The sequence below is a fragment of the Myotis nattereri genome (genome assembly GCF_964212035.1).
Source record: "Myotis nattereri genome assembly, chromosome: 4".
Classification (NCBI taxonomy): Eukaryota; Metazoa; Chordata; class Mammalia; order Chiroptera; family Vespertilionidae; genus Myotis; species Myotis nattereri.
In genome coordinates, this window is record NC_138079.1 from 46,152,931 (window position 1) to 46,176,711 (window position 23,781).

The window sequence follows — 23,781 nt, forward strand, 5'->3', positions numbered from 1 at the left end:
CTTCTCCGAAAATCCTCATCTCCACCATGCTTTCTGTGTTTTTTTTGTTTGATTTTTGTTTTGTACCTGTTACCCATTCTTCTGCTCTTAGCATGACTGTCACTTCCTTAAATCCCCCAAACAGAAGAAGCACCCCTACCCCAGCTTTCTTCTTTTCATGCATGGCACTCGCCATGTTTTATACTTTGATTTTAGGCAATTCTTGTTTTTCTCTCCCACACTCTATAAACTCCATGAAAGCAGGAACTGAATTTATTTTAATTACCAATGTTGCCCCAGCTGTAGAGGGTGGCTACTCTTTGATGTAATTTGGTGAATGAATTTATTCATTCAGACACGTTCTCAAAACCCCCTACATAATTATGTTAAGAAAATAAAACAAATATTTGTGGCTACTTTATTTGATCACATAATTGAATAGATTCACATACTGGACTTATCTAATTTTTCTATTAAATATATCTGGGAAGTAATCCCAATTTTGACTTCCTTATAAATACTTATTTTATATTTAAAACTATTTTACATCAGAATATATTTTTGCTTTTATAACTATGTCATACCTGAATATAGAAGAGTAGGAATTCAATGCTTTATGATATAGAACTATATATAATCTTTGACCATCTTTATAGAGAATGAAAATACTATAATTGTCTTTCCATGGTTAGTTTCTGTTCAACATTCATTAAAATACTTGATCAAATAACAGAGATAACTTATGATAATTACAAACATAAAGACATAGATAAAAAAAATAATATGAGGTCTTTGTGGTTCAGAAGTAGGTTGTGATATATTTCTCAAAAACCAAAGCAACTCCTATTTCCTATAATGGTCTTGGTTGGACTAATAATATCTCTTTATTAAAAATTATATTATTATTACAGGGTTTCCTCAAGTTATGTCCTTATAAATCATTATAACTGACTTCTACACAAGGTATTCTCAAGTACATAGTCACTATAGATAGGCAAGTTGAGTCTATAATAAAAATGTTTAAATTGTACAAATGTATAACAAAATAAAAGGTGAGATACATTAACATTGGCTTTTCAAATAACACAAATATATGTTTGTCTATTTTTATTTATGCAATCATTTGCTTATTTACAATATTTATTTGCCTAGGCATATTCCTAGTTCCTTTATATATAGTATTAATTTTAATCTGCCCATCAATGTAAAACAAGTGGTATTACTAATTCCATATTCAGATGAGAAATGCGAGGCTCAGAAAGAGCAACTAACTTGTTCACACATATAGTTCCAAAGAGAAAAAGCCCAGAGTTGAAACCCCAGTTCTACATGATGCAAAGCCTATGCTCTTTTGAAACTCTTACTCTCAGGTGCACGTGTTCTTAAAGTGCAAGGTGTAATCGAGTGTTCCTTTCACCCGCATGGGCCAGGGACATCACGCAGCTGCAATGCCTGGGCAAGGCCAGGCTCTGCTGCTTACTAGCCATGTGGGCTACGCAAATCACTTCACTGCTTGGTGGCAGAGTTTTCTCTGTAAAATGGAGCCAATGATAAATAAAACCTCATACAAAGAGTGTTAAGAGGATTAAATGAATTACTATTTAAAGTACTTTGGAGAGTGCTTGGCACATGATAAGTTAAAAGTCTAAATTAACATCAACATTATCATATGACAATTGGTGGCAAAATATTAAGATATAGTTGTGTGTTTATAGTTATTTGCAAATTTGTCTTTACAAATGCAATAATTGTTGAGCATAGAAAAATACACATCACATAATTTATTTTATCAATTTTCACTAAGCCTGCTGTTATACAAATGTACTTGGCAGTGAACACTGATATCAAAAGAAAGAGAATATGGACATTTATATAGCATATATTGTATATATTTGTACATATTAGCTCATTTGTAATGAAGGCCTAGTTACAGCGGCTCAAAAAATGAAGATAGGACAATATTTATAGTTTTCAAAATATATTCACATAAATTATTGCCTTTGTTCTTAGAACTTTATAGATAGAACTCTTAAAGGAAAGGGTTGTAGAATTATTTAGGTTACTTTATTAAATTTTTTAAAACCTGGATAATTTTGACATTTGGAAACATCATTTTATCCTGAGCTGAAGATTTTAGTTTTCATTTTTTTATTAAAACCCTCTGAAATCATACAAGTCTTACTACTTTCCAGCAAAATAATTTGGGGATGTTGCATTATGAGAGTTCCCTTGGTAACTATCTTAATTTCCACAAATAGCGGCAGCACTGGAATGAATATGAGTACCATTTCTGAAACTTAATCATGTTACATTTAAACACCCAGGAGGGAACTGTAGATATCTACTGTGGGCCACATAGTCCAATAAATGAAAACAATCCCAGTTATTTTTAGATGCGTTAACTAAAGTGCTATCAATTTCCACTGCACGTACTTTAACTTAAATACCATGTTCTGTTAAATGCAGATGGCACAGCATATCTGTTATTGTGAGAATAGGTTTCCATTCCAGTTCATCATCATTTTCCTTGCAAGCTGTTTATGAAAAAGGCTGTCTGAACACTGGAGTGTGTATCATTTACAAGCAACAAGAAAATATAAATTAAAACTTTAATTAGAAGAATTGCTGGAATAGGGTAATAAATACTATGGGAACAGTAAAATGATTTTCACATATCAATCAAAAGTAACTTTAATTAAAATAAAACATAGGTCAAATGTAATCAAATCCTAAATAACAAATAAAAAATACAAACATAAAAAATAACTGAAATCTGCTCAAGTCAAAGATAGGTTATCTAGAAACCTACATTGAAATTCTTTAAATGATAATATTATTCCCTTCACCAACCTATAAACATATTTATTAAATAATTAGTGTAAAATTATAGGTATAATTTTCCAAGTATGAAAACATTTGTTATTAACATTTGATATAATTATACTATTATTGAAAATGTTTAATAAGTGATTTACATCATATTATTATCACATAATTGAGCATCATGTTAATAACAGATAGGGTTAGATATAAATTATAAATTTATTCTTTATAAAGTGCTGAATAGCTGTATTAATTAAATATTTACATTACTCTAAAGAAATCACATTGATTTTTATATATTTATTCAAGTAGCAATCAACATAAACATCATGCATTCACATGTCTATTGATTAATTGATATGGATGAGAAATAAATAACTGATCTAAGATCATTTATCAAAATGTCTGCATGCGGAATTGGCATATAAAGAGAAACAGGTTCCCTGTTTATCTCTCTTATTATAAATCCATCTGCATAATCCCATTGCAAAAATAGAATTATAAAAGGTCCTATCAAGTCAAAGGGAAACAATTCAACTTGCAATTTTATTTGGTGAGTACCAACTAATATACCAAATTACATATTATTATACTGGCAAAAGCAGCTTTATAATACTACTTAAAAACAGCAAGTCGGGCAAAAAAAGAACTTGATAGTGGTTGAAGGCACTGAAAAGTCAGATACTTCCCCTGTGCGTAATGAACTCGGAGTGCCAGGTTCATTCATTCATTTAGCAACTGTCTGTCGAGCACTTATTATTTGCCAGTTCTATCTAGGCAGTTGTGATTAGGACAGCAAAAATCTTCCCTCATAGAGCACGTACTCCACTGGAGAATTAGTCAACAAACAATATTTAAAAGTAAAAATATATGCTAGTGATTAATGCGAAGGAGAAAAACTACAGCAGAGAAGGGGTTGAGTGTGTGATTTGGGGTGTTTGGTAAGGAAGTGGAGAGGTCAGGGAAAGCCACATTGAAGAGGTGTCTGTTATGCAAGAACGGGAGGAAGTGTGGGAGTATTCATAGCGAATACTCTAGAAAAAAGGAATAGAAAAGGAAATGCTCTGGGCAAGAATGTGCCAGGTGAGTGCCTGAACCTGCCAGCGGCAGGAGCAGTGTATGAGAAAGTCAGAGTCCTAGTAGACGGGTCAGAGAGGTGAGTGAGAAGGGTGGAAGTCCAGGCCGGTCCTGCCGGCCTTGGAACGGGACTGTAATTTTCACAGTCTGAGGTCAGGAGCCAGTAGAAGATTCTGAGCTGAGAGGTGATGCACTCTGACTGGTTCACAGGTTCCCGCTGAGAGCTGAGCTAGGAACAGACTGTGGAAGGGACACAGGCAGAAGGGCTTTCTGCCTAGACTTGAAGCCTAGACTTCCCTTAAGTAATATTGCCTCATGGGAGCTTTTATGTTTGTAAAAAACTGTTTGTCCCCTCCTTTGCCTTACAATGTTCTACCCATAAGACAAATTCCTTATGGAGTGAGTGTGCGTGCGTGCGTGCGTGCGTGCGTGTGTGTGTGTGTGTGTGTGTGTGTGTGTTGGAGCTTCCAGGGAGCCTCGTTGTTAGCTAGCACGGAGTCCAGGCTTAACAGCTCTCATTCCCCTCCCTCCCCTCTCCTTTGTCTCTTTCATATTCTGTCTAAAGTTTGCCAGCTGGCCTCGGCTCCTCTTTAGAACGTCACCCTTTTGTGTTGATCGATATTGCCATGTGTTTCTGCCATTCATCTTCCAGTTTCCGCTTGTGTAATGAAAGGGGGTAGAGAGACATGGAGAGAGGTAGGAGCAGAGAGATGCACGGTCAGCCCAGTGTTTTCTTCGCCTATCTAGGGCTCTCATTAAACAGACATTTAAAATACTATTCTTATTTCCAGCTCATAACAGTACTAAAGTCTATTTTTTTAAAAAAATATCAGAATATTTAGAAAAACAATAATAAAGGCACAACTACAATATAAATATTAAACTACTTTTTTGTGAGAAGGTTCTAGTCACATTCTTGTTTTTTTCTGTTGTATTCAATTCTATTGAACTGAGAGAAATAATAAATTAAGGATAAGTATTATTTGCCTTCCATGGATATTGTAAATATTTCTGTTTTTTGTTTACTATTTTATACAGATATTTCAGTGTTTAAGTCAATTGTATTGCTTTGCAATACCTGCCATTATTTATAATTTGATACCTGCCATTATTTACAATTTGGGGGGGGGGTGCTGAGAATGATTTCACCTTTAAATATACCAGAACTTAGTTAATCCATCAGTAGAAATAAGAAAGAAGTAGGTCAAGTAAAGCAAATATGAGTGCAGGAGCCCACGATTAGAGTCCATGGATAGACTAAAGGCAGTTTGGATTTGAACACAATGATAATAGCATTTCTGTATGGGCATGCTCTGACCCACTCAGTAGTTAGTCTCTGTCTTTCTCCCTTCCCTCTTCCTCCTGAAATAGCAGCCTGAACAAATGGCTTCTCTACCATTATTGCAGGCAGAAGCCAACCCAATGGTGTTCCTATGGGACATGATACATAGCCAAGAAAAATGTTTATCAATCTCACTAAAGAGTGGAAGCTGGCACATTGGTTATAATCTATGTCATGTTGACTCTGAAGATCCTACCCTCGGTCAGCTCAGAGCTGGCACTGCCTATAACCTGCAGGTGTTTCTATGTGCACTGTCATGAGTGAATGCTCTGAGTTTTCAGTATGTAGACCTAAATCATCACTGTGGCAGAATGCACTTTCTTACCCTCAATTTTTAACACTCTATGAAGTCACAGAAAAAGGCAGAGCCATCTCCCAGGCAATACAAAGAGGGTAAGAATCCTAATTTATTATAATTCTTACAGGTGTGCCATCAGTGTTGTTTTTATTGGGGCACAGAGATGACAGAGGATGTGGGAGGATATCAGAGCATATGATGGGCTAAGGGGAGTACCTCACTATCACATTCATGTTCAAAGAGAAGTCTACATTTAAATATAAATATTATATGAATATAAAACCAAGTCAAAGAAAATCAAGGAATTTCATTAAACACAATATCAAAAACTGATTGAAATACATTAGGCATAAACTGGGGGCAAGTATCAAAGTCTATTTCAATACATCCTTCCAGAATCAATCAGGTTCTTTCTTCTTTAAGGGAATTTTCAGATGTGGTGACCTCAGCAAAAGTCTCTGATGGGAGGATGGACAGGCTTTAGCTATTGGTTTCAATGTCTAGTTCACACCCAGGTCTCCTTTCATTTTCAACATGCAAGCAAGCAACTTGGTGTCTAGTTGTTCCCTGGTCAGTATGAAGGGAAAGGCGGGGAGGCAAGGCCATATGAATAACTCCAAGTCTTAGGTCTCCTTTCCCAGGACAGGAGGTTGTCTACAACCTCAGACACTACTTCTTAAGGTCACTCAAACAGCGAGGGTTTGACCAGCTTGGAGAGGCACTGCTTCCTAGGTAGGATTCTCATGACATGTCACTTGAACAATCCTTCCGAAGGTCCCATCCTCCTCTTTCTCCCCTGCCAGGCCTCCTGTGGGACAGAGGTGGCCTTGCCAAGCCCGGACATCCTCTTATCCAGGCGGAGTTTTAAGATCTGTCAAAGTTCCAGTACTACCTGAAAGCCCTTCATTCTGGCACCAGATCTCTGTTTCTGCTGCATGAAAGTCAAGTCGTCGACTACCATCTATTTTTGTTCCTCACCCTATTAATAAAGTGTTCCTTTTCAGACCCCTTGGGGCAGTGGTCGGCAAACTCATTAGTCAACAGAGCCAAATATCAACAGGACAACGATTGAAATTTCTTTTGAGAGCCAAATTTTTAAACTTAAACTATATAGGTAGGTCCATTGTTATTAACTTAATTAGGGTGCTCCTAAGGCTTAGGAAGAGCCACACTCAAGGGGCCAAAGAGCCGCATGTGGCTCGCGAGCCGCAGTTTGCCGACCACGGCCTTAGGGGAATGCTTTTTAGCACAACTTCCAGTGCTGTCTGGGCAGACATCTTCAAGACACATGAATAAAAGTAAAGAAGGGTGCAAGGACTGTGCCTGGGGTAGGCCAAGGACCAGTTGAAATTAAATTCACCTAATGGCTGGCTAGTTACCTGCTTAGTAGGAAGGTCACAGGGATAGTTGGCTATTTGTCTATGATCAACCTGCTTACTCAGACTGCCCTTTCTTTCCATCTGTCTGTGCCTGCAGCATCTTCATCAACTCATGCTCAATGTCTCTCTCCAAAAATTTTAAACTTAGAAAAAATTTTCCCAATCCAAGGTATTTCTTTGATATTCAGATTTTTTTTAAAAATTTTAGAACTAGGGTAATGAGCATCCCTAGATCATAATTTTGATTATATACATAACCCATTGAAACTCTTAAATAATTTTCCTTTTTTATTTTATAAATTACCGTTGTCAAAGGGGAGGAAGAGAAGGAAAGAGAGAAATAAAATTGTTAATATGGCTAAAAAAGCAGCAGTATATATGAGTGTGTGGAGGGGTGTGCATAAGAGAGGAGGTATAGTGTGCTTTTGTGTTGATCTTGTTCAACTCCGTTTGAAGAGATATCTCAATTTAGAGGAAAATATTCTGAACTTGGAATCACAAGACCTAATTCTAGATTCTTTCTAGTGCTGTTTCTGTCACTAACTGTGAGAGCCTGGGCAAACCACATAGACTTTGTGCCAGTTTCTGCATCTGAATTCCAATCTGCATTTGCCATCTGAATATCTATAGTATTGTGATATCTAATAGTATACACATCAAAACAGTAGCACTATGAAGTGTGTGTGTGTGTGTGTGTGTGTGTGTGTGTATATATATATATATATATATATATATATATATATATCTAACAATTATTGAGCTGTATCATTATTGTTCTCATTAATAAATATTTGTGCCCGATTCTGGTCTCCTCCCATGAGACTATAACTCTGTTATTATCTTTTCCTAGTATTTTGTTTGTTTGGGGGAATAAAGGAGTCCTTTGTGCTTCTTTGTTAACACTTCAGGTAAATTATTGTTCTAACATTTGATCCATAATCTCAAGACTGGCTTAGGCTTCCAAGAAGAAAAATTGTGTGTAAAATTCCTACTAATATATTGTCCAACTCCAATGAATCTTCCTTTATCTCTACCTTTTATTTGTGATAGAGGCTATCTGGCCACAGTGTGCTGAATGTATTGTCTAAACCAAAGTGATAACTGTGGTGAAAATTTAGGTAATACACACACTCAAAAGCCAAAATGGTATCCATGAGAGAGATACACTTGGGGTTTGAGGATCTGTTGCCCTACTTTCAGTCCACAAGGTGACCACTCTTGTGCCCATCATGCACTGAGACCTATCCTGGAATTTTATAACATTTAAACAACAAATATTAAATGTACCACTTCAATAAATTATGAATTCTGGAAGTAAGCTATATCGATGTCAGCTCAGATCCTATAACAAATGCAGGCTATGCAAATAAAACTTTGTACATACATATATATTAATACTTACTGTATTGACAATTTCTTCCCATGAATTCACCTGGGCACTCACAGGAATAGTTTGCAACAAGGTCTGTACATATTCCACCATTTTTGCAAGGCTCAGCTTCACATTCATTTATGTCTGAGGAAAACAGAAAAAAACATAAGAAGTAAAGGATTGGTGAAAAAAATGATTAGTTATGTGTATTAATCATGAGTCAACAAAGAAATGATGCTTAAATTTATTAACAATCAAATTAAATCAAGTTCAAGTGGAACTGAGAATTTAAATGAAAGACCAATAGAACTAAACTACTCTTCAATAAAAAATATAAATACGAATAGTGTATGGAAATAGTCAGTGTATTCTTAGAATTAAATCAAACAAATTAACTCTGATAGAGGGATGAATTGGTATCACTTACAAGATCTAGAAACTTCCCCTGCAGCAACTGCCAATTAACACTGTCTCATTTCATCTTAATTCATTAAAATTCTAACTGACAGAGATGTTTTAGTTTCTAAATAGTTTGCCTTTGATGAATGCGATGAGAAGCAAATTAGAGTTAAAAGCTAAAGCTCATTAAATGCAAAGTATAATAAATGTAAATGATGATCACTTCCTAATCTCATTCAAGGGTTTCTAAAGTTAGGATAACTAAAGAGACTTACCCCTTGATATACCATTATTATACCTGATGTAAAATCATTGGAAATATAAAACACTTAAATTACACTAATTTCCATGCTAATTTTGGACAACAGAAATAATGAGTATGATTTTAAATGAAAAAGTAATAATGACTAATTCCGTCAAATATCAGTCACTAATATTTACCAATCATTCCTTCTAAGCACAGCACCACGCTGGGCTCCTTGGGAACAGTGAAGTAGTCAAAGGACACACACTGCTTCCATTGCTTTCTCTTCCTGTCATCCACTCCAATGAACTCCCTCTCTGCCTTTCTTCCCACAGCTCTGTTTTTCCCCCCAACCTTCTTACCTACCTAAATGGTGTTACTTAGAAATTGCCGATTCACTCGCCTTTCACCCTTTTACCTAGTCAGACTGCGAACTTTACAGATTCAGCTCCTGCTTTGCACTGTTCTTTGTACTTCTGCAAATGCCACACACTATCTGGTGACAACTATTGCCCATAAATGTTTCCTGATAGTTCTAACAAAAGATTAGAAATAGTGGTGCAGACAATGTAAATGTGGTGTTTTTTTGTTATGTTTTTTTAAATTTCAGATGTGTTTTGTGCCTTCTGATACACTACAATGTATCAAAAGGTATTTGTGAAGTCCTGGGTTTTCATAGTACTTAAGGCAGTATATACCATCATTAAATTACCCCCTCAAGACCGAACAAGGGCAAAATACTAGAAAAGCCTCTATTTGCACTTTGCTTTATCGTTTTCTCCTAAATAGTATTTCCTCCTGGAAGCAAATTTGTCCACTTCTCATTATAAGTTTACTGTAAAAATGTTGGTCTAAATTTCCTTAGGCAGGTGATGACTGACTCTGAAAAAGCATCCTTTTTGGTTTCTGGTTGATTGTTACAGCTTAAGAGGAAAATCAATTCATGATTGTGTTCAGAAAGATTCAAAATAACTTAAGTATTTTATATAATCAAATAATAAAATAAAACCAGAATCTGATAGTCTCGAAAAATAGCTGTGTGCTATAGTAAAACACAATAGACTTCTAGACATTTAACACTAAAACTCTCCAGAAGAAAGGAAAGGAAAGAAGGAAGGAGTCATTTGTTTTCTTATCTGATATAATAGTTAGCTCTTTTTAGTTATATCAACATTTCACTTAGTCTTTATATTAAACTAATGCAAATTATTTTCATTAAATTTTGAAAGTGCACAAGAGTCTCTGTGCTATCTATTTATTTTTTTGCAAGCTCAGTGTAAAGTAAGATGATGTTTGGCAACTTTGGAACATGCCTGATATATCTTTGCTTGATCATATGTGCTAAAATTTGTTTTAGATGAGAATATGTTCACGGCTAAATTAAACTTTCATCTCTTAAAGAGTGCATTGACTTATTTTGTAAATTACACATGTAATTCTTTTATATACTGATATAGGAGAAATTAAGTATTGATATCTGAAGATCACATAAAGGAAATATAACTTCATTTTGGACTTAAAAGTTTTACTTGGGATTAGTAAGGGCAGCATGAAGATGATGGTGTATTTCTGAGCAGGATGAGTCACCACTTTGAAGAGAAATGTCCATGGTGTGACGCCGTGTTCAGGTACAGGAATAGCCCAGTCTGCCTGGATCAGAGAATGGAAGAGGAGTGCTGGTGACCACATCTGAGGATGCAGACAGGGAGCAGATTATGAAGAACCTTGACTGCTAGCTGAAGGAGCCTCTTTTATCTTGTGGCATTGAAGACCTGGGAACAGATGGAGAGTACTCTCTGCACCCTGTGCTTTAGAAAGACCTAGTTAAATCATATGTGGCACGAGCTTAAGAAATGAGTAAAGGAAGGCAGGATGGAGACCTACACAAGATTTGATGTTAATAGAATATATATACATATCGTAATAATAAAAGGCTAATATGCAAATGGCCATGACGCCATGACACCGTAATGACCGAACAGCAGGAGGCTTTGTGCGAGGCAGGTGAGGGTGGGCAGGGACTTGCAGCATCAGTGGGTGGGGACTTGTGCAGGCCTGGGATGTGAGGCTGCCTCCCCGCCCAGCGTCAGGCGGGGGAACATGATTAGCAATATTAAAATATTTTCTCTAATTAATTCCCTTTTAATGTGCAGAATTTTGTGCACCAGGCTACTAGTGTATGTATGTATGTGTGTGTGTGTGTGTGTGTGTGTGAATATAATTTTCCCCAAAATTTAGCTGATAGCTGAATTTTGAACATAAAATGTATTTTAATAAACACTGCCTTTATAATTATTCAAAGTGTGTGCATTTTGGGGGGGAAACCCATATATATATATATATATATATATATATATGTATATATATATATATATATATATATATATATATATATATATATATTCACCCAAGGATATGTTGTTTTTCTCCCCATTATTTTTAGAGAGAGAGAAATAGAAAGAGAGAGAGAGAGATGTTGTCAGGGAGAAACATTGATCAGTTGCCTCCCATACACCCGAAGCAGGGATCAAACCTGCAACCTAGGTATGTGCCTTCGCAGAGAATTGAACCCACAATCTGTTGGTATATGGGACAGTGCTCCAACCAACTAACCAGGGCACAAGATATATTTTAATTCTCAAGTAAGAGGCTCTAAGCATTTTCTCATTTTAAGATTGAGTTGAATCATAAGTAAAATAAAACCCAGCTTCTGGTACTTTGATATGTTAATAGAAGGAAGTTTTTACAGTGCATGACATGAGAACAATCAAGCGTTAAAACACAACACATACATTAGGAATATGCAGGCCCCCTTGTTCATAGTTTCCTTGCATCTTCCAAGACTTTACACAATACATTGTATTTACACATGTTAATATGAATCTAATCAATTTTTAAACCTTCTGCCTATTCTTCAGGACAGATCTACAATGGCCAACAAAGGAAGTTATAATTAAGAACATCTCATTCTAAAAAAGCAAACAAACACAAACAGTTACATACATGAACATAGGCAAGATAAACTGGAACTGCATAGCTGAAGTGAAAATGCTTTATAGTCATATTCAACTTGTGATAAAAAGGGGCCTTTTATTATTTGGGCATTTTTCAATTTTCTTTTTAAATTTAAAGAACTATCTTAAATCTAAATTCATAAAAACATAAATGTCATATTAAGTAAGTTATGTTCTTTAATATAGTAGCAAGATAAGTAACACATTTCTACATATGTACATATTTGGTAACATACAGGCTCAGAGAACAGATGCAAATTACTCAGAAGCGGTTATACATTAGTATAATATAGGGATTCTTTCAGTGGCAAAGGCTATTTGCACTGTGATTAACACTGCAAGCAATCTAAGTAGAAACAGATCTCAATTTGAATAAATCATGTTTAATTAAAGACTAGATATAAATGTTCACAGAACATAATGTAATGAAATGAAAACTAAACATCTTTGTAATAGATCACATATATTTCTCTTTTTCACAGATTAAGGCATTATCATTTCCAGAAAAAAGTTCACATCTAGCACAAATATACTAGACTATACTAGACTATTTTTATAACTAAGAAAAACTTGACACAGCAGTTCCCAAATAAAATAGAAATTTCCATATTTGGTCATATTTCTAGTTCATGTATTATAAAAATAGCTATCATTTTTTGAGGTCTTTGCTTCTATGATTGCCCAATGAAAATTGTTTTTTTTAAAAAAAACCTAACTGAAAATTGGACTTTATCAATACACCAGCTGAGTCCTGATTTCTCTCTATCAACACATAAAACATTACTGTTCACAGTCTAGTCATAGAGTCATAGTAACAAGCTAAATCTGGATTTCCAGATGTAAATGCATATACACCTTTTCTTTGAGAGTGGGGGAGAGAAGCAGGGAAGGAAGAAGAAAATAAGATAAAGAAAGACCAGAAGAGATGAGAGAGTAGACAGATGGTCACAACAGAATGAATTTCGTTGAACCAAAGAGGTACTCCAAGAGGATTTCCATGCCCTTTGCTCTGTTGTCAACTTGCTACACAGATTTGTTCACTTGTATATGTATAAGTTAGACTCTGTCTTTATCATTATGTCTCAGCCCATTTTCTTCAGATTTGTAAAGGCGTGTTTATAGTCTACCCTCTTTGCCTTGAGTTTTTGCTAACGAATAATTGGTCAGATAGTTTTCATTTCTTTTTTTGTGGTGATTATATTTAAGATAGATGCTCCTAGAAACAGTCAGGTATATAATACAGTATTATTAGCTATAATCACCATAATGGACTTTAGATCCCCCAAACTCGCTAATCTGACAACTAGAATTTTATACACTGACAAATATTTCCTCATTTCTCTACCCACCACTCTACTCTCTATTTCTCTGAGTTTGTCTTTTTAGATTCCACATATAAGTGAGACCATACTTTGTCTTTCTCTAACTTCACTTCACATAATGTCCCCAAAATCTATCCAAGTTGTGACAAATGGCAGAATTTCCTTCTTTCTCATGGCTGAACAATATTCCTGTGTGTGTGTGTGTGTGTGTGTGTGTGTGTGTGTGTGTGACATATTCTTTACCCATTTATCTACTGATGGACAGTTGGTCATTCCATATCTTGTCTATTGAGTATTGCTATGTAAAACAGTATGAACAATACCCCAAAACCAAAATAAAACTACCGTATGATCCAGCAATCCAAGTTCTGGCTATATAGACTCAAATAAATTGAAAAAAGGATTTCATAGATATTGGCTTTGAATATTTTGAGCACTGATGAACATTTAGACCAAGACATCCAATCACTCTTGGGACAGAAATCCACCTAATCTTCTGGTTAATGGAGATAAAGACAACTCAATTCAAACATGAACCTATTTCCCCAAGTACATCTGGGCCCCAGGAGCATCAAGAAGGAACAACTGATTCTCAGGCTGAGCAACCTCGCTTTTATACATTAAAAGGACACCATGATAAAGCCTTTTTATTTTCCCTTTGCAAAGAAATAATTTCTCAACTTCCTGATTCCTTTCCCTTGGGCTGTCTTTCCTCCCTGCAATATTGTTATTGACTGTTAATTAGCCAGCAAGAGCTTTTCCAAGAGCCTGCTATATTTGATCCTTAACAACACATCTTCCCTGGGCTCCCCATTAGCTATTAAATATTCTCCAGACCTCCTGTGAGTGATTGCCTTTTAAAATTTGACCTTTTAGTTTTGTTCTTATCTAAAGCCTATTGTTTTTCAATTTCTCTCTTAAGGCTGAACAAATTATGATGAATTTCTAGGAATTTTTTCACCCACTTAGATACTGAATTTAATTATGTCATATGCAGAATTATCTACGGGTTTCCCAGTCATTATTGGGACCAGTTCAGTATATTTATTTTTAATATTGTGTGCTTGAACTCCCTTTAGACCTGGCATTCTGCTATATTACTAGTAATTCATTTTAAAGTAACAAATTAAACTCTGCATTCTTTAATCAGGACATATCACACACAAACTTTTTATAATAATTTACTGATAACTTTCATTTACCAAGAATAACAGCATCAAAAACCAAACAAATCCAAGAGGTATCTATCCATCACAACTTTCTAACAGAGAATATGCTCTCTTCCAATCTATCCTATAATCCTAACATGTAATATCTCAATTTCGATGCAAAAGTCTTTTGAGACAAAGAATTGAGACACAGAGTCTAATTCTCTAGGATGTTTCTATGTAAAATTACTCTTATAAGACCTTATTTGCCTTAACCAGATATTTGGCTAGTAGGACAAGATAGATTTTCCAAAGTATGTATAAAGCTAAAACCAGGGGAGATAGAAGAAGGGTTGGGGAGGAGGTAATCAGATAGTGCTTTAACTCAAATATTTAAGGCCTTAACATTTTATAAGTAGAAGCTATATGAAGAACATACAATAGAAGCCAAAAAGAACTGATGTCTCTGGGGAAAATTTTCATTAAAAAGACATTACCTCAAGAGCATCCAATATAGTAGCGGCAATAAGTACTTGTCCATTAGTAAGAAAGAACTGGGTATATTAGAGACCTGTGGAATCATTAACTGTAAAAGCACAGTGAATCCCTTGATTGGGGCAGGTACACCAGACTACTTTTAAAGGGATTCTATTAAGGAAAACGGAGTTAAAACAAAGCTCCTTTTAAAAGTTAGAACTTTAAAACCATACCAATGACTGATCGAAAAAAAAAGATTCACTTGAAATATGGTGTTGAAATAGAGCTCTATGGATACCCTGAATTATCAGAAAGGTAAACAAATGGGTCGGTCCTAAAACAAATTCAGTCTGAAATATTGCTGGAGGAAAAAATGACAAAACTAAAGCTTCCCTACTTCCAGGAACATCATGGGAAGGCAATAATGCTGAGAAAAATAGAAGGCAGCAGGAAAAGAGGAAGACCAAATATGAGATGTATTATCTCTATAAAATAACCCATAAGCATGAGTTTTCAGGAGCTGAGTAGGCTGTTGAGGATAGGAAATTATGGACATCACTCATTGGTAGGGAGGCTAGGAGATGGAGCTGATTCAATGGCACATAACCACAATGCAAGGGACCCACACCAGAGCTTCTGATTCAAATGGACTTGGATGGAATGAAGGCAGTGCTTTTGTTTATATAGTCCAGGTGATTCTAAGTATAACCAGGGTTGATAAACTCTGAGTAGAACCTCTGTGTATAAATCCTATCTTCCATCCATCCTTAGTTTATGTGCTAGGTGCTAAGAATATAAAGATTAATATGTCATGGTCCTTTACTTTTCTCAATGCTCTTGCAGTAAATGGACAAGGAAATAATCATGTACAATGCAAAGTGAAAAAAAGCTCTACTAGGAGAATGAATGCACAGTTTCTCAAAGGAACTCGGTTATCAATAACTAAGTCAGTCTAGCAGGCTAGAGAATATTGAGTTTTAGAGGAGGAGTCTTGCAGGCTAGGGGAAATGCTTCTAAGTTGCCTGGAGTTACAAATCATTTATAAGGTTATTTTTCTGAATTAATATACATCTCATTATTCTGCAGTTCTGAGAGTGAGACATATGTTTTCTGGTTTCCTACTTTTACTATGGTATGCTATCATTTTATATTTTTGCATAATTATTCATAATATTTTATCCAAAATTAACCACTCTATTCTTTCAACTGCATATTAAATTAGTTCATTTGCACATCTCTCTGTTTTTAGTGGCCAATATTAACAATCGACTACTTTGAATTTTTCCTGTATTGAGTCATCAGACCCAAAACTAAGTGAGATGAGATTCACCTGGGAAGAATAGCTGTGATACATGTGGTTGCCATTTCACTCACTCACTCACTCACTCACTCACTCACTCACTCACTCACTCACTTACTCATTAAAATTTTGATGAGCTTATTCTATGAGGTAGGCTCCAAACTATATGATTGGATAGGTTAGTAAATAGGGATAGGTCCTGTTCTGAGAAATCTCACTTTCTATAATTCTATTCAGGAAAGAGATAATTGTGATACAATGTAGTGAAGTATATTCTAAATACCACTATGCACAAGAGCACTGTGATCATAGAAGAGGCAGGGCCTCGCCTAGAGGTGATGTGGAAGATTACTTACAGAAGGTGATATTCCATTGGTGCTTAAAGGATTAGCAGGAGTCTTGTAGAGGTGTTAAAAGAAGGAAGGGACATAAAACAACACAATGTTTCCAGAGAAACCTGAGCACTTTTAAATGTCTGGATACTTACAGGGATTATGTGTATAGAACTACTAGGAATGATGGTTACTAGGAAGTCTGGAACTAGATTTTTATGGCCTTACAAACCAAGTTAAGGAGTGTGAACTTTAGTCTTTGGGTACTGGGGAGTGAATAGAGAATTCAAGAAGTGTGAAGGGGAGCATAGAATTGAATAGATTTGATTTTCAGAAAGTTCATTCACATACTCTAGAATTTCATTACTGGTAACATTTTGGGAAAAACAATTCAAAACATCACAAGAAAAAATTACGTTGAGTTCATAATACTCAAATCACATAATATTATGACTATAGCCATGTATCTTCAAGCATTTAGCTTAGTTTGAAATGCATACGGATTTCCTAATATTTAGGATTGGCATATTTAGCAAATAAAAGTGTATGATGCCTATGCAATATTTTGCTCATATTAATACAAAAATAGTTTATCTGAATTCAGATTTACTTGGAAATCCTATACTTTATCTGGGAATCCCAATTGAATTGTCAACTAGAATCTGCTTTCTCCATATTTTCTTCCTTGCCTTTTATATAAGCATTTTAATTTTCAGCATATGGTCATGTATTTCATTTTTTATTTTCAGCAGACCCCAAGGAAAATTACCTGCAGTGAAAATCATTATTGGCAAAGGAGTGCTCCTCAGGCTTTTGCTCAAACTAAAATCCGTTGCTTGCATTCTGCAAATTGGTGCATAATCTTTAGAGTTTACTTCTATGCAAGTTTCAACATACAAGTATGAACAAACAACACCTTGGGAAGATAACATGACAATGATTAGCACATTTACATTCTTGAACATTATTTAATATGTGCCAAACATTGTTCTAAATGTTTTATATATAACATTACACCCTCTGAGCTAGTTACTGTTATCATAACTCTTTTACAGATGAGGGAATTCAAAATTTAAAAAACTTGCCAAGAGTCATGAAGGTGGTAAAAATGAGATTAAAACTTGGATAATTTTCCTCAAGAAGCTATTCACCAGTACACTAAACCACCACTATGGAAGATTAATACTCCCAATTCACCTTCCCTTCATATTTGCCTTCAAGGTGCCACTCAATGTGCTGGGACAATAGATAGGGGATAATATACGGTCCTTGATCTCAGAACATTTATAATGCTCTATAAATACAAGCATGCTGCTCTGGGACAGACTAGTTATAAAATCTTAGTTTGTAATACTTATTGCCTTTATTCCACTTAGTATTTTTTCTCAAAAACTTAAGTGGTTTAGCTTAATGAGCATCTGTTCTTTTATTCCTGAAATCTACAATGGCTTGTTATTTAGAAATAGATTTCTTTGGCTCTTACATTTTGCTATACATGTCTTCTTACTGTACATTCAGATGAAAGGGACACATTTTTTTTTATAGAGGACATAAGTATATTTTATATCTATACAATTGAAATTTTTCTTTTTCAGGGGTGACAATTCACATTATTCTAAAATCTTTATATGAAAGATAGTATACATACAAAAAAGGTACACCAAACAATGGAATAAAGTGAATTATCTTTAAAAGACAAACTTTGCAACAACCACCAAGTTCAAACACAAAATCACTGCCAGCACTCCAACAGCCTTCACATGACCCATCCATACGCAACATCCCCTCCGGCCTCACCAAGTTAACAATCTCCTGCTCACAACTGTAATCACAGCCTCACTCTTCGTACAGTTTAGTAGTGTCATTATTTAAATACACATTGTTAAACATTATTGCTTATTCTCTGATGTTTGAACTCTGTAGCAAAAAAATAAATAAATAAACCACAGTCATATCAATTGATGCAGAAAAAGCTTTTGACAAAATCCAACACCAATTTTTGATAAAAACTCTCAGCACGGTGGGAATAGAAGGATCAGACCTCAACATAATAAAAGCCATATATGACAAACCTATAGCTAACATCAATGGGCAAAAACTAAAACCATTTCCCTTAAGAACAGGAACAAGACAGGGATGCCCACTCTCACCACTCCTGTTCAACATAGTACTGGAAGTATTAGCCATTGCGATTAGACAAGAAGAAGAAATAAAAGGCATCCAAATTGAAAAAGAAGTAAAACTGTCCTTATTCGCAGATGACATGATATTGTACATAAAAAACCCTAAAGACTTCATCAAAAAACTATTAGACTTAATAAATGAATTCGGCAATGTAGCAGGATACAAAATTAACGCCAAGAAATCTATGGCATTTCTATACACCAATAGTGAACTTACAGAAAGAGAGACTAAAAAAGCTATTCCATTTACTATCACACCAAAAAAATTAAGATACCTAGGAATAACCATAACTAAAGAGGCAAAAGACCTCTACTCAGAAAACTACAGGACATTGAAAAAAGAGATAGAGGAAGAAATAAACAGGTGGAAGAACATACCATATTCATGGATTGTTAGAATCAACATCATTAAAATGCCCATACTACCCAAAGCAATCTATAAATTCAATGCACTTCCCATTAAAATACCAACGGCATATTTCACAGGCCTAGAATGAACTCTCCAAATACTCATCTGGAATAAAAAAGACCCCGAATAGCTGTAGTGATCCTGAGAAAGAAGAACAAAGTAGGTGGGATCTCAATACCAGATATCAAGCTGTAATACAAAGCCACTGTTCTCAAAACTGCCTGGTATTGTCACAAGAACAGATGTATAGATCAATGGAATAAAATAGAGAACCCAGAAATCGGCCCGAACCAATATGCTCAATTAATATTTGACAAAGGAGGCAAGAACATACAATGGAGCCAAGATAGTCTCTTCAATAAATGGTGTTGGGAAAATTGGACAGATACATGCAAAAAAAAATGAAACTAGACCACCAACTTACACCATACACAAAAATAAACTCAAAATGGATAAAGGACTTAAATATAAGACGGGAAACCATAAAAATACTAGAGAAATCCAATGGCAACAAAATCTCAGACATATGCCGAAGCAATTTCTTCACCGATACAGCTCCTAGGGCATTGGAAACTAAAGAGAAAATAAACAAATGGGACTACATCAAAATAAAAAGCTCTGCACAGCAAAAGAAACCATCAACAAAACAATAAGAAAGCCACTGCATGGGAGAACATATTTGCCAATGTTATCACTGATAAGGGTTTAATCTCCAACATTTATAGGGAACTCATACAACTTAACAAAGGGAAAATAAACCAATCAAAAAATGGGCAAAGAACCTAAATAGACATTTTTCAAAAGAGGACATTCAGAAAGCCAAGAGACATATGAAAACATGCTAAAGTCACTAATCATCCCAGAGATGCAAATCAAAAGAACAATGAGGTATCATCTCACACCTGTCAGAATGGCTATCATCAACAAATCAACAAACGACAAGTGCTGGAGAGGATGCTGAGAAAAGGGAACACTCGTGCACTGCTGGTGGGAATGCAGAAGGAAAGGACATATGCATCCCTATGTTCATAGCAGCACAATTTACCATAGCTAAGATTTAGAAACAGCCTAAGTGCCCATCAGCAGATGAATGGATTAGAAAACTGTGGTACATCTACACAATGGAATACTATGCTGCTGTAAAAAAGAAGAAATTCTTACCATTTGCAACAGCATGGATGGAACTGGAGAGCATTATGCTAAGTGAAATAAGCCAGTCAGAGAAAGATAAATACCACATGATCTCACTCATTTATGATAATAAATACCATTATAAACTGATGAACAAAAATAGATACAGAGGCAGAGCAGCATCAAACAGACTGTCAAACTACAGCGGGAAGGCCAGGGAGGGTTGCGGGGGGTGGGGGGATTAGAGATCAACCGAAGGACTTGTATGCATGCCTATAAGGATAACCAATGGACACAAGACACTGGGGGGGGGGTAGGGGAGGCCCAGGGGAAGGTCAAGGGGGTAAAATAAAAGGAGACATATGTAATACTCTTTGTAATACTTTAAGCAATAAAACAAAATTTGAAAAAATCGTTTAGTATGGACTCTGAAGTTGTGGTTTAATTCACAATCTTGTTGCAATGAATTCATTTTCATAGTTTTATAGTAATTCACAGTAAAAGTTACCACAATGCACTTTATATTTCTATTATCTTTAGAAAACATAGGTTAACATTTCAAGTTTTATTAGTCCTTTAAGATGAGGGGCAACAGCTATATATACAGAGGATAGAATAAAAATATTAGTATTATCACTGCCTTTTTATCGCTAAATTTTGTTGCTAATAAAAAGTAGTTCTCATTTTTTAAAAACTAGTGAAGTTTAACCTCTAAATAATACAAATTAATCTTTGGTTTATAAACTGAATATATTATTTATAATTTATTCTTACAGTGCTGGTGAAAATATTTGATCAGAATTGTGCAAATATTTGCCATGAATTAAAGAGAAGAAGCAAGTATTAGCCCCACATGGGTGAAACTTATTATGAAATCAGTTATATCTGACAGGTTCAGAGAAATTATCTTAGTAGATATAGTTAAAATAAAACTTTTCCTGTGGTAGGCCGCAAACTAAAATCCATAATTTAGGTTTTTCCACCTATGGACACTTTCTCTGAAAAATATACATTTATGCCAAACTACCAAATTTTGCATTATCTTGGGGTGTTTAGGACTCCCTGAACCTTACCTGTGTCCCTTTATGTTGTTAACAAGAGGCCAGGTGCACAAAAATTTGTGCACTTGAGCGGGGGGTGGGGGGGAGTTCCCTCAGCCCGGCCTGTGCCCTCTCGTAGTCTGGGACCCCTCAGGGGATGACCATCTGCTGGCTTAGTCCTGCTCCCTGGGGGATTGGGCCTAAGATGGCAATCGGACATCCCTCTGGCAGCCCGGCAACCCTCCGGGGATGTCCACTTGCCAGCGGGGAGCAGACCTATGCTGCAGTCGGACATCCTTAGCACCGCTGAAGAGGCAGGAGAGGCTCCCATCACCACCACTGTACTGGCAGCCATCAGCCTGGCTTGTGGCTGAGCAGAGCTCCCCCATGTGGGAGCGCACTGACCAGCAGAGGGCAGCTTCTGCATTAAGTGTCTGCCCCCTGGTGGTCAGTGTGTGTCATAGTGAACAGTCATTCCCAGTCTTTCTGCTGTTAGGGTCAGTTTGCATATTACCCTTTTACTATAAGGATAGAGGCTTGGTGCACGGGTGGGGGCCAGCTGGTTTGCCCTGAAGGGTGTCCCGGATCAGGGTGGGGGTCCCACTTGGGTGCCTGGCCAACCTGGGTGAGGGGCTGATAGCTGTTTGCAGCTAGTCACACCCACTTCAGGGAGGGGGTCTCCACTGGGGTTTCTGGCCAGTCTGGGTGAGGGGCTGAGGGCCATTTTCAGGCTGGCGGGCAACTGAAACTCTCAGCCTGTCCTTTTTTTCTTTTTCTTTTTATTCTGGGATTTATTTACCTTCTATAGCTGTCACTGGAGCTGAGAGCCAGCTCCAGCTCTGAGGCTTGGCTCCAGCTCTGATGCCCCGGCTGGCTGAAAGCAGGTATCTGGGGTTTGTTTGGCTTCTATAATTGAAACATTGTTGCTTTTGAAGATGTTGCTTCAGGAGCTCAGAGCCAGGACGTGGCAGGTGGGGAACCTTGGCTTCCTCCATCACTGGAGCAAGCAAATTTCCTGTTTGCTTCAGCTGTGTGGCTGTCGGCCACCATCTTTGTTGGCAGTTAATTCGCATATCGCCCTGATTAGCCAATGGAAGTGTTGCAGAAGTACGGTTAATTACCCTATTTGTCTATTATTAGATAGGATGGCATTGGTGTGATTGTTGGAAATAAAAGTACAGTGAGTGTGCTTGTACATGTCTCAGTGCATAAGTATATTGCTTTTTTTCTGGGTATATCTAGGAGTGAAATGGCTGAGTTATTTATGTATTTGGTATATAATGCTAAAATGTTTTCTAAAGCAGTTATACCAATTTGCACTACATCAGCAATTTAATTCCTAATCTTTTTAAAGATACAAACTGCATGAAACTTTTAGGTAACCACTTATTTCACCTCATATACAAGCTGTAGAGTAGAGGGGATACACACCAATATGTCTTTTTATTTTATTGATTTCAGAGAGAAAGGGAGAGGGAGAAAGAGATAGAAACATCAATGATGAGAGAGAATTATTGATTGACTGCCTTCCACATGCCACGCACTGGGGATCAAGCCCGCAACCAGGGCATGTGCCCCGACTGGGAATCAAACTGTGACCTCTTGGTTCATAGGAAGATGCTCAACAACTCAGCCCCACTGGCTGGGCCAATATGTCTTTTTAAGATACATTTTTACCAAGAGAGACTTTTAAGGAAATGATGAAAACTTTAAATTCACTAGGTTGAATTATATTTTTTCTTCAATGACCATACTTTCAAAAGAATAGACTGATAACTTATACTAAGAAAGATGAACAACTGAGCATGTAAGCAGTGCCACATTTACCTAACAGGCACTGATCCAGTTAAATTTTGTATATCCTGAAAAAGAATTTCACTTAACTCTAGAATTAATTTCTTAAAAATAACTCTATAAATCAATTATCACATACAGATACACGTAGACTCAGATGATAAAATAAGAATACTTATTGCATCTACATTTTGATATCTTTAAACTTTTATATTTTAAGCATAATTAAAAGTATGTCTACAAAGAATAGATCTTATTATACTTCTATAGCAACTACCAGGATTAAATGAGGTAATTTATGGGAAAAATATCTTGCAAACTCTCAAGAATGTGAAAAATTTTCCACATTATTGGAATATTGGCTAATCCATATTCATATTGTTCTGTAAAATGTTTCTTGGTTATGCAGCTTGAATGAAAATGTATGTAATTTTTAATGAGATTTCCATATGTACAGACTTCCACTTTTGGGGCTATCATCAGAGTAAATAAATGGGTAGCATTTTCATAAATATTCTACAGATGAGAAGCCTTGCCTTGGAGAGGCATGAAAGACAGTATTTATTCCCATAACTGCTAAGCCCGTGGAAATTTTGATCCATTGAATGGAGTTATTCAACAGAAACTCCTGAATATATTTCATCCTAAAGTGGTAACATTTACTGTTTTTTAAAAACCAAGGACATCAAGTCTCTATACATTTTGGCTGACAGATCAC

At 36.0% G+C, this 23,781-nt stretch overlaps 1 protein-coding gene across 2 annotated transcripts in view; it reads right to left on the reverse strand.

The window, feature by feature from the left end:
* Positions 1-23,781, reverse strand: part of EDIL3 (EGF like repeats and discoidin domains 3) — a 410,871-nt gene that overhangs the window by 157,845 nt on the left and 229,245 nt on the right. For both annotated transcript variants that reach the window (XM_081090558.1, XM_081090559.1), the window contains one exon: positions 8,301-8,414. In XM_081090558.1, coding sequence (XP_080946684.1) covers positions 8,301-8,414 — 114 coding nt within the window. The remainder of the gene's footprint in view (positions 1-8,300; positions 8,415-23,781) is intronic.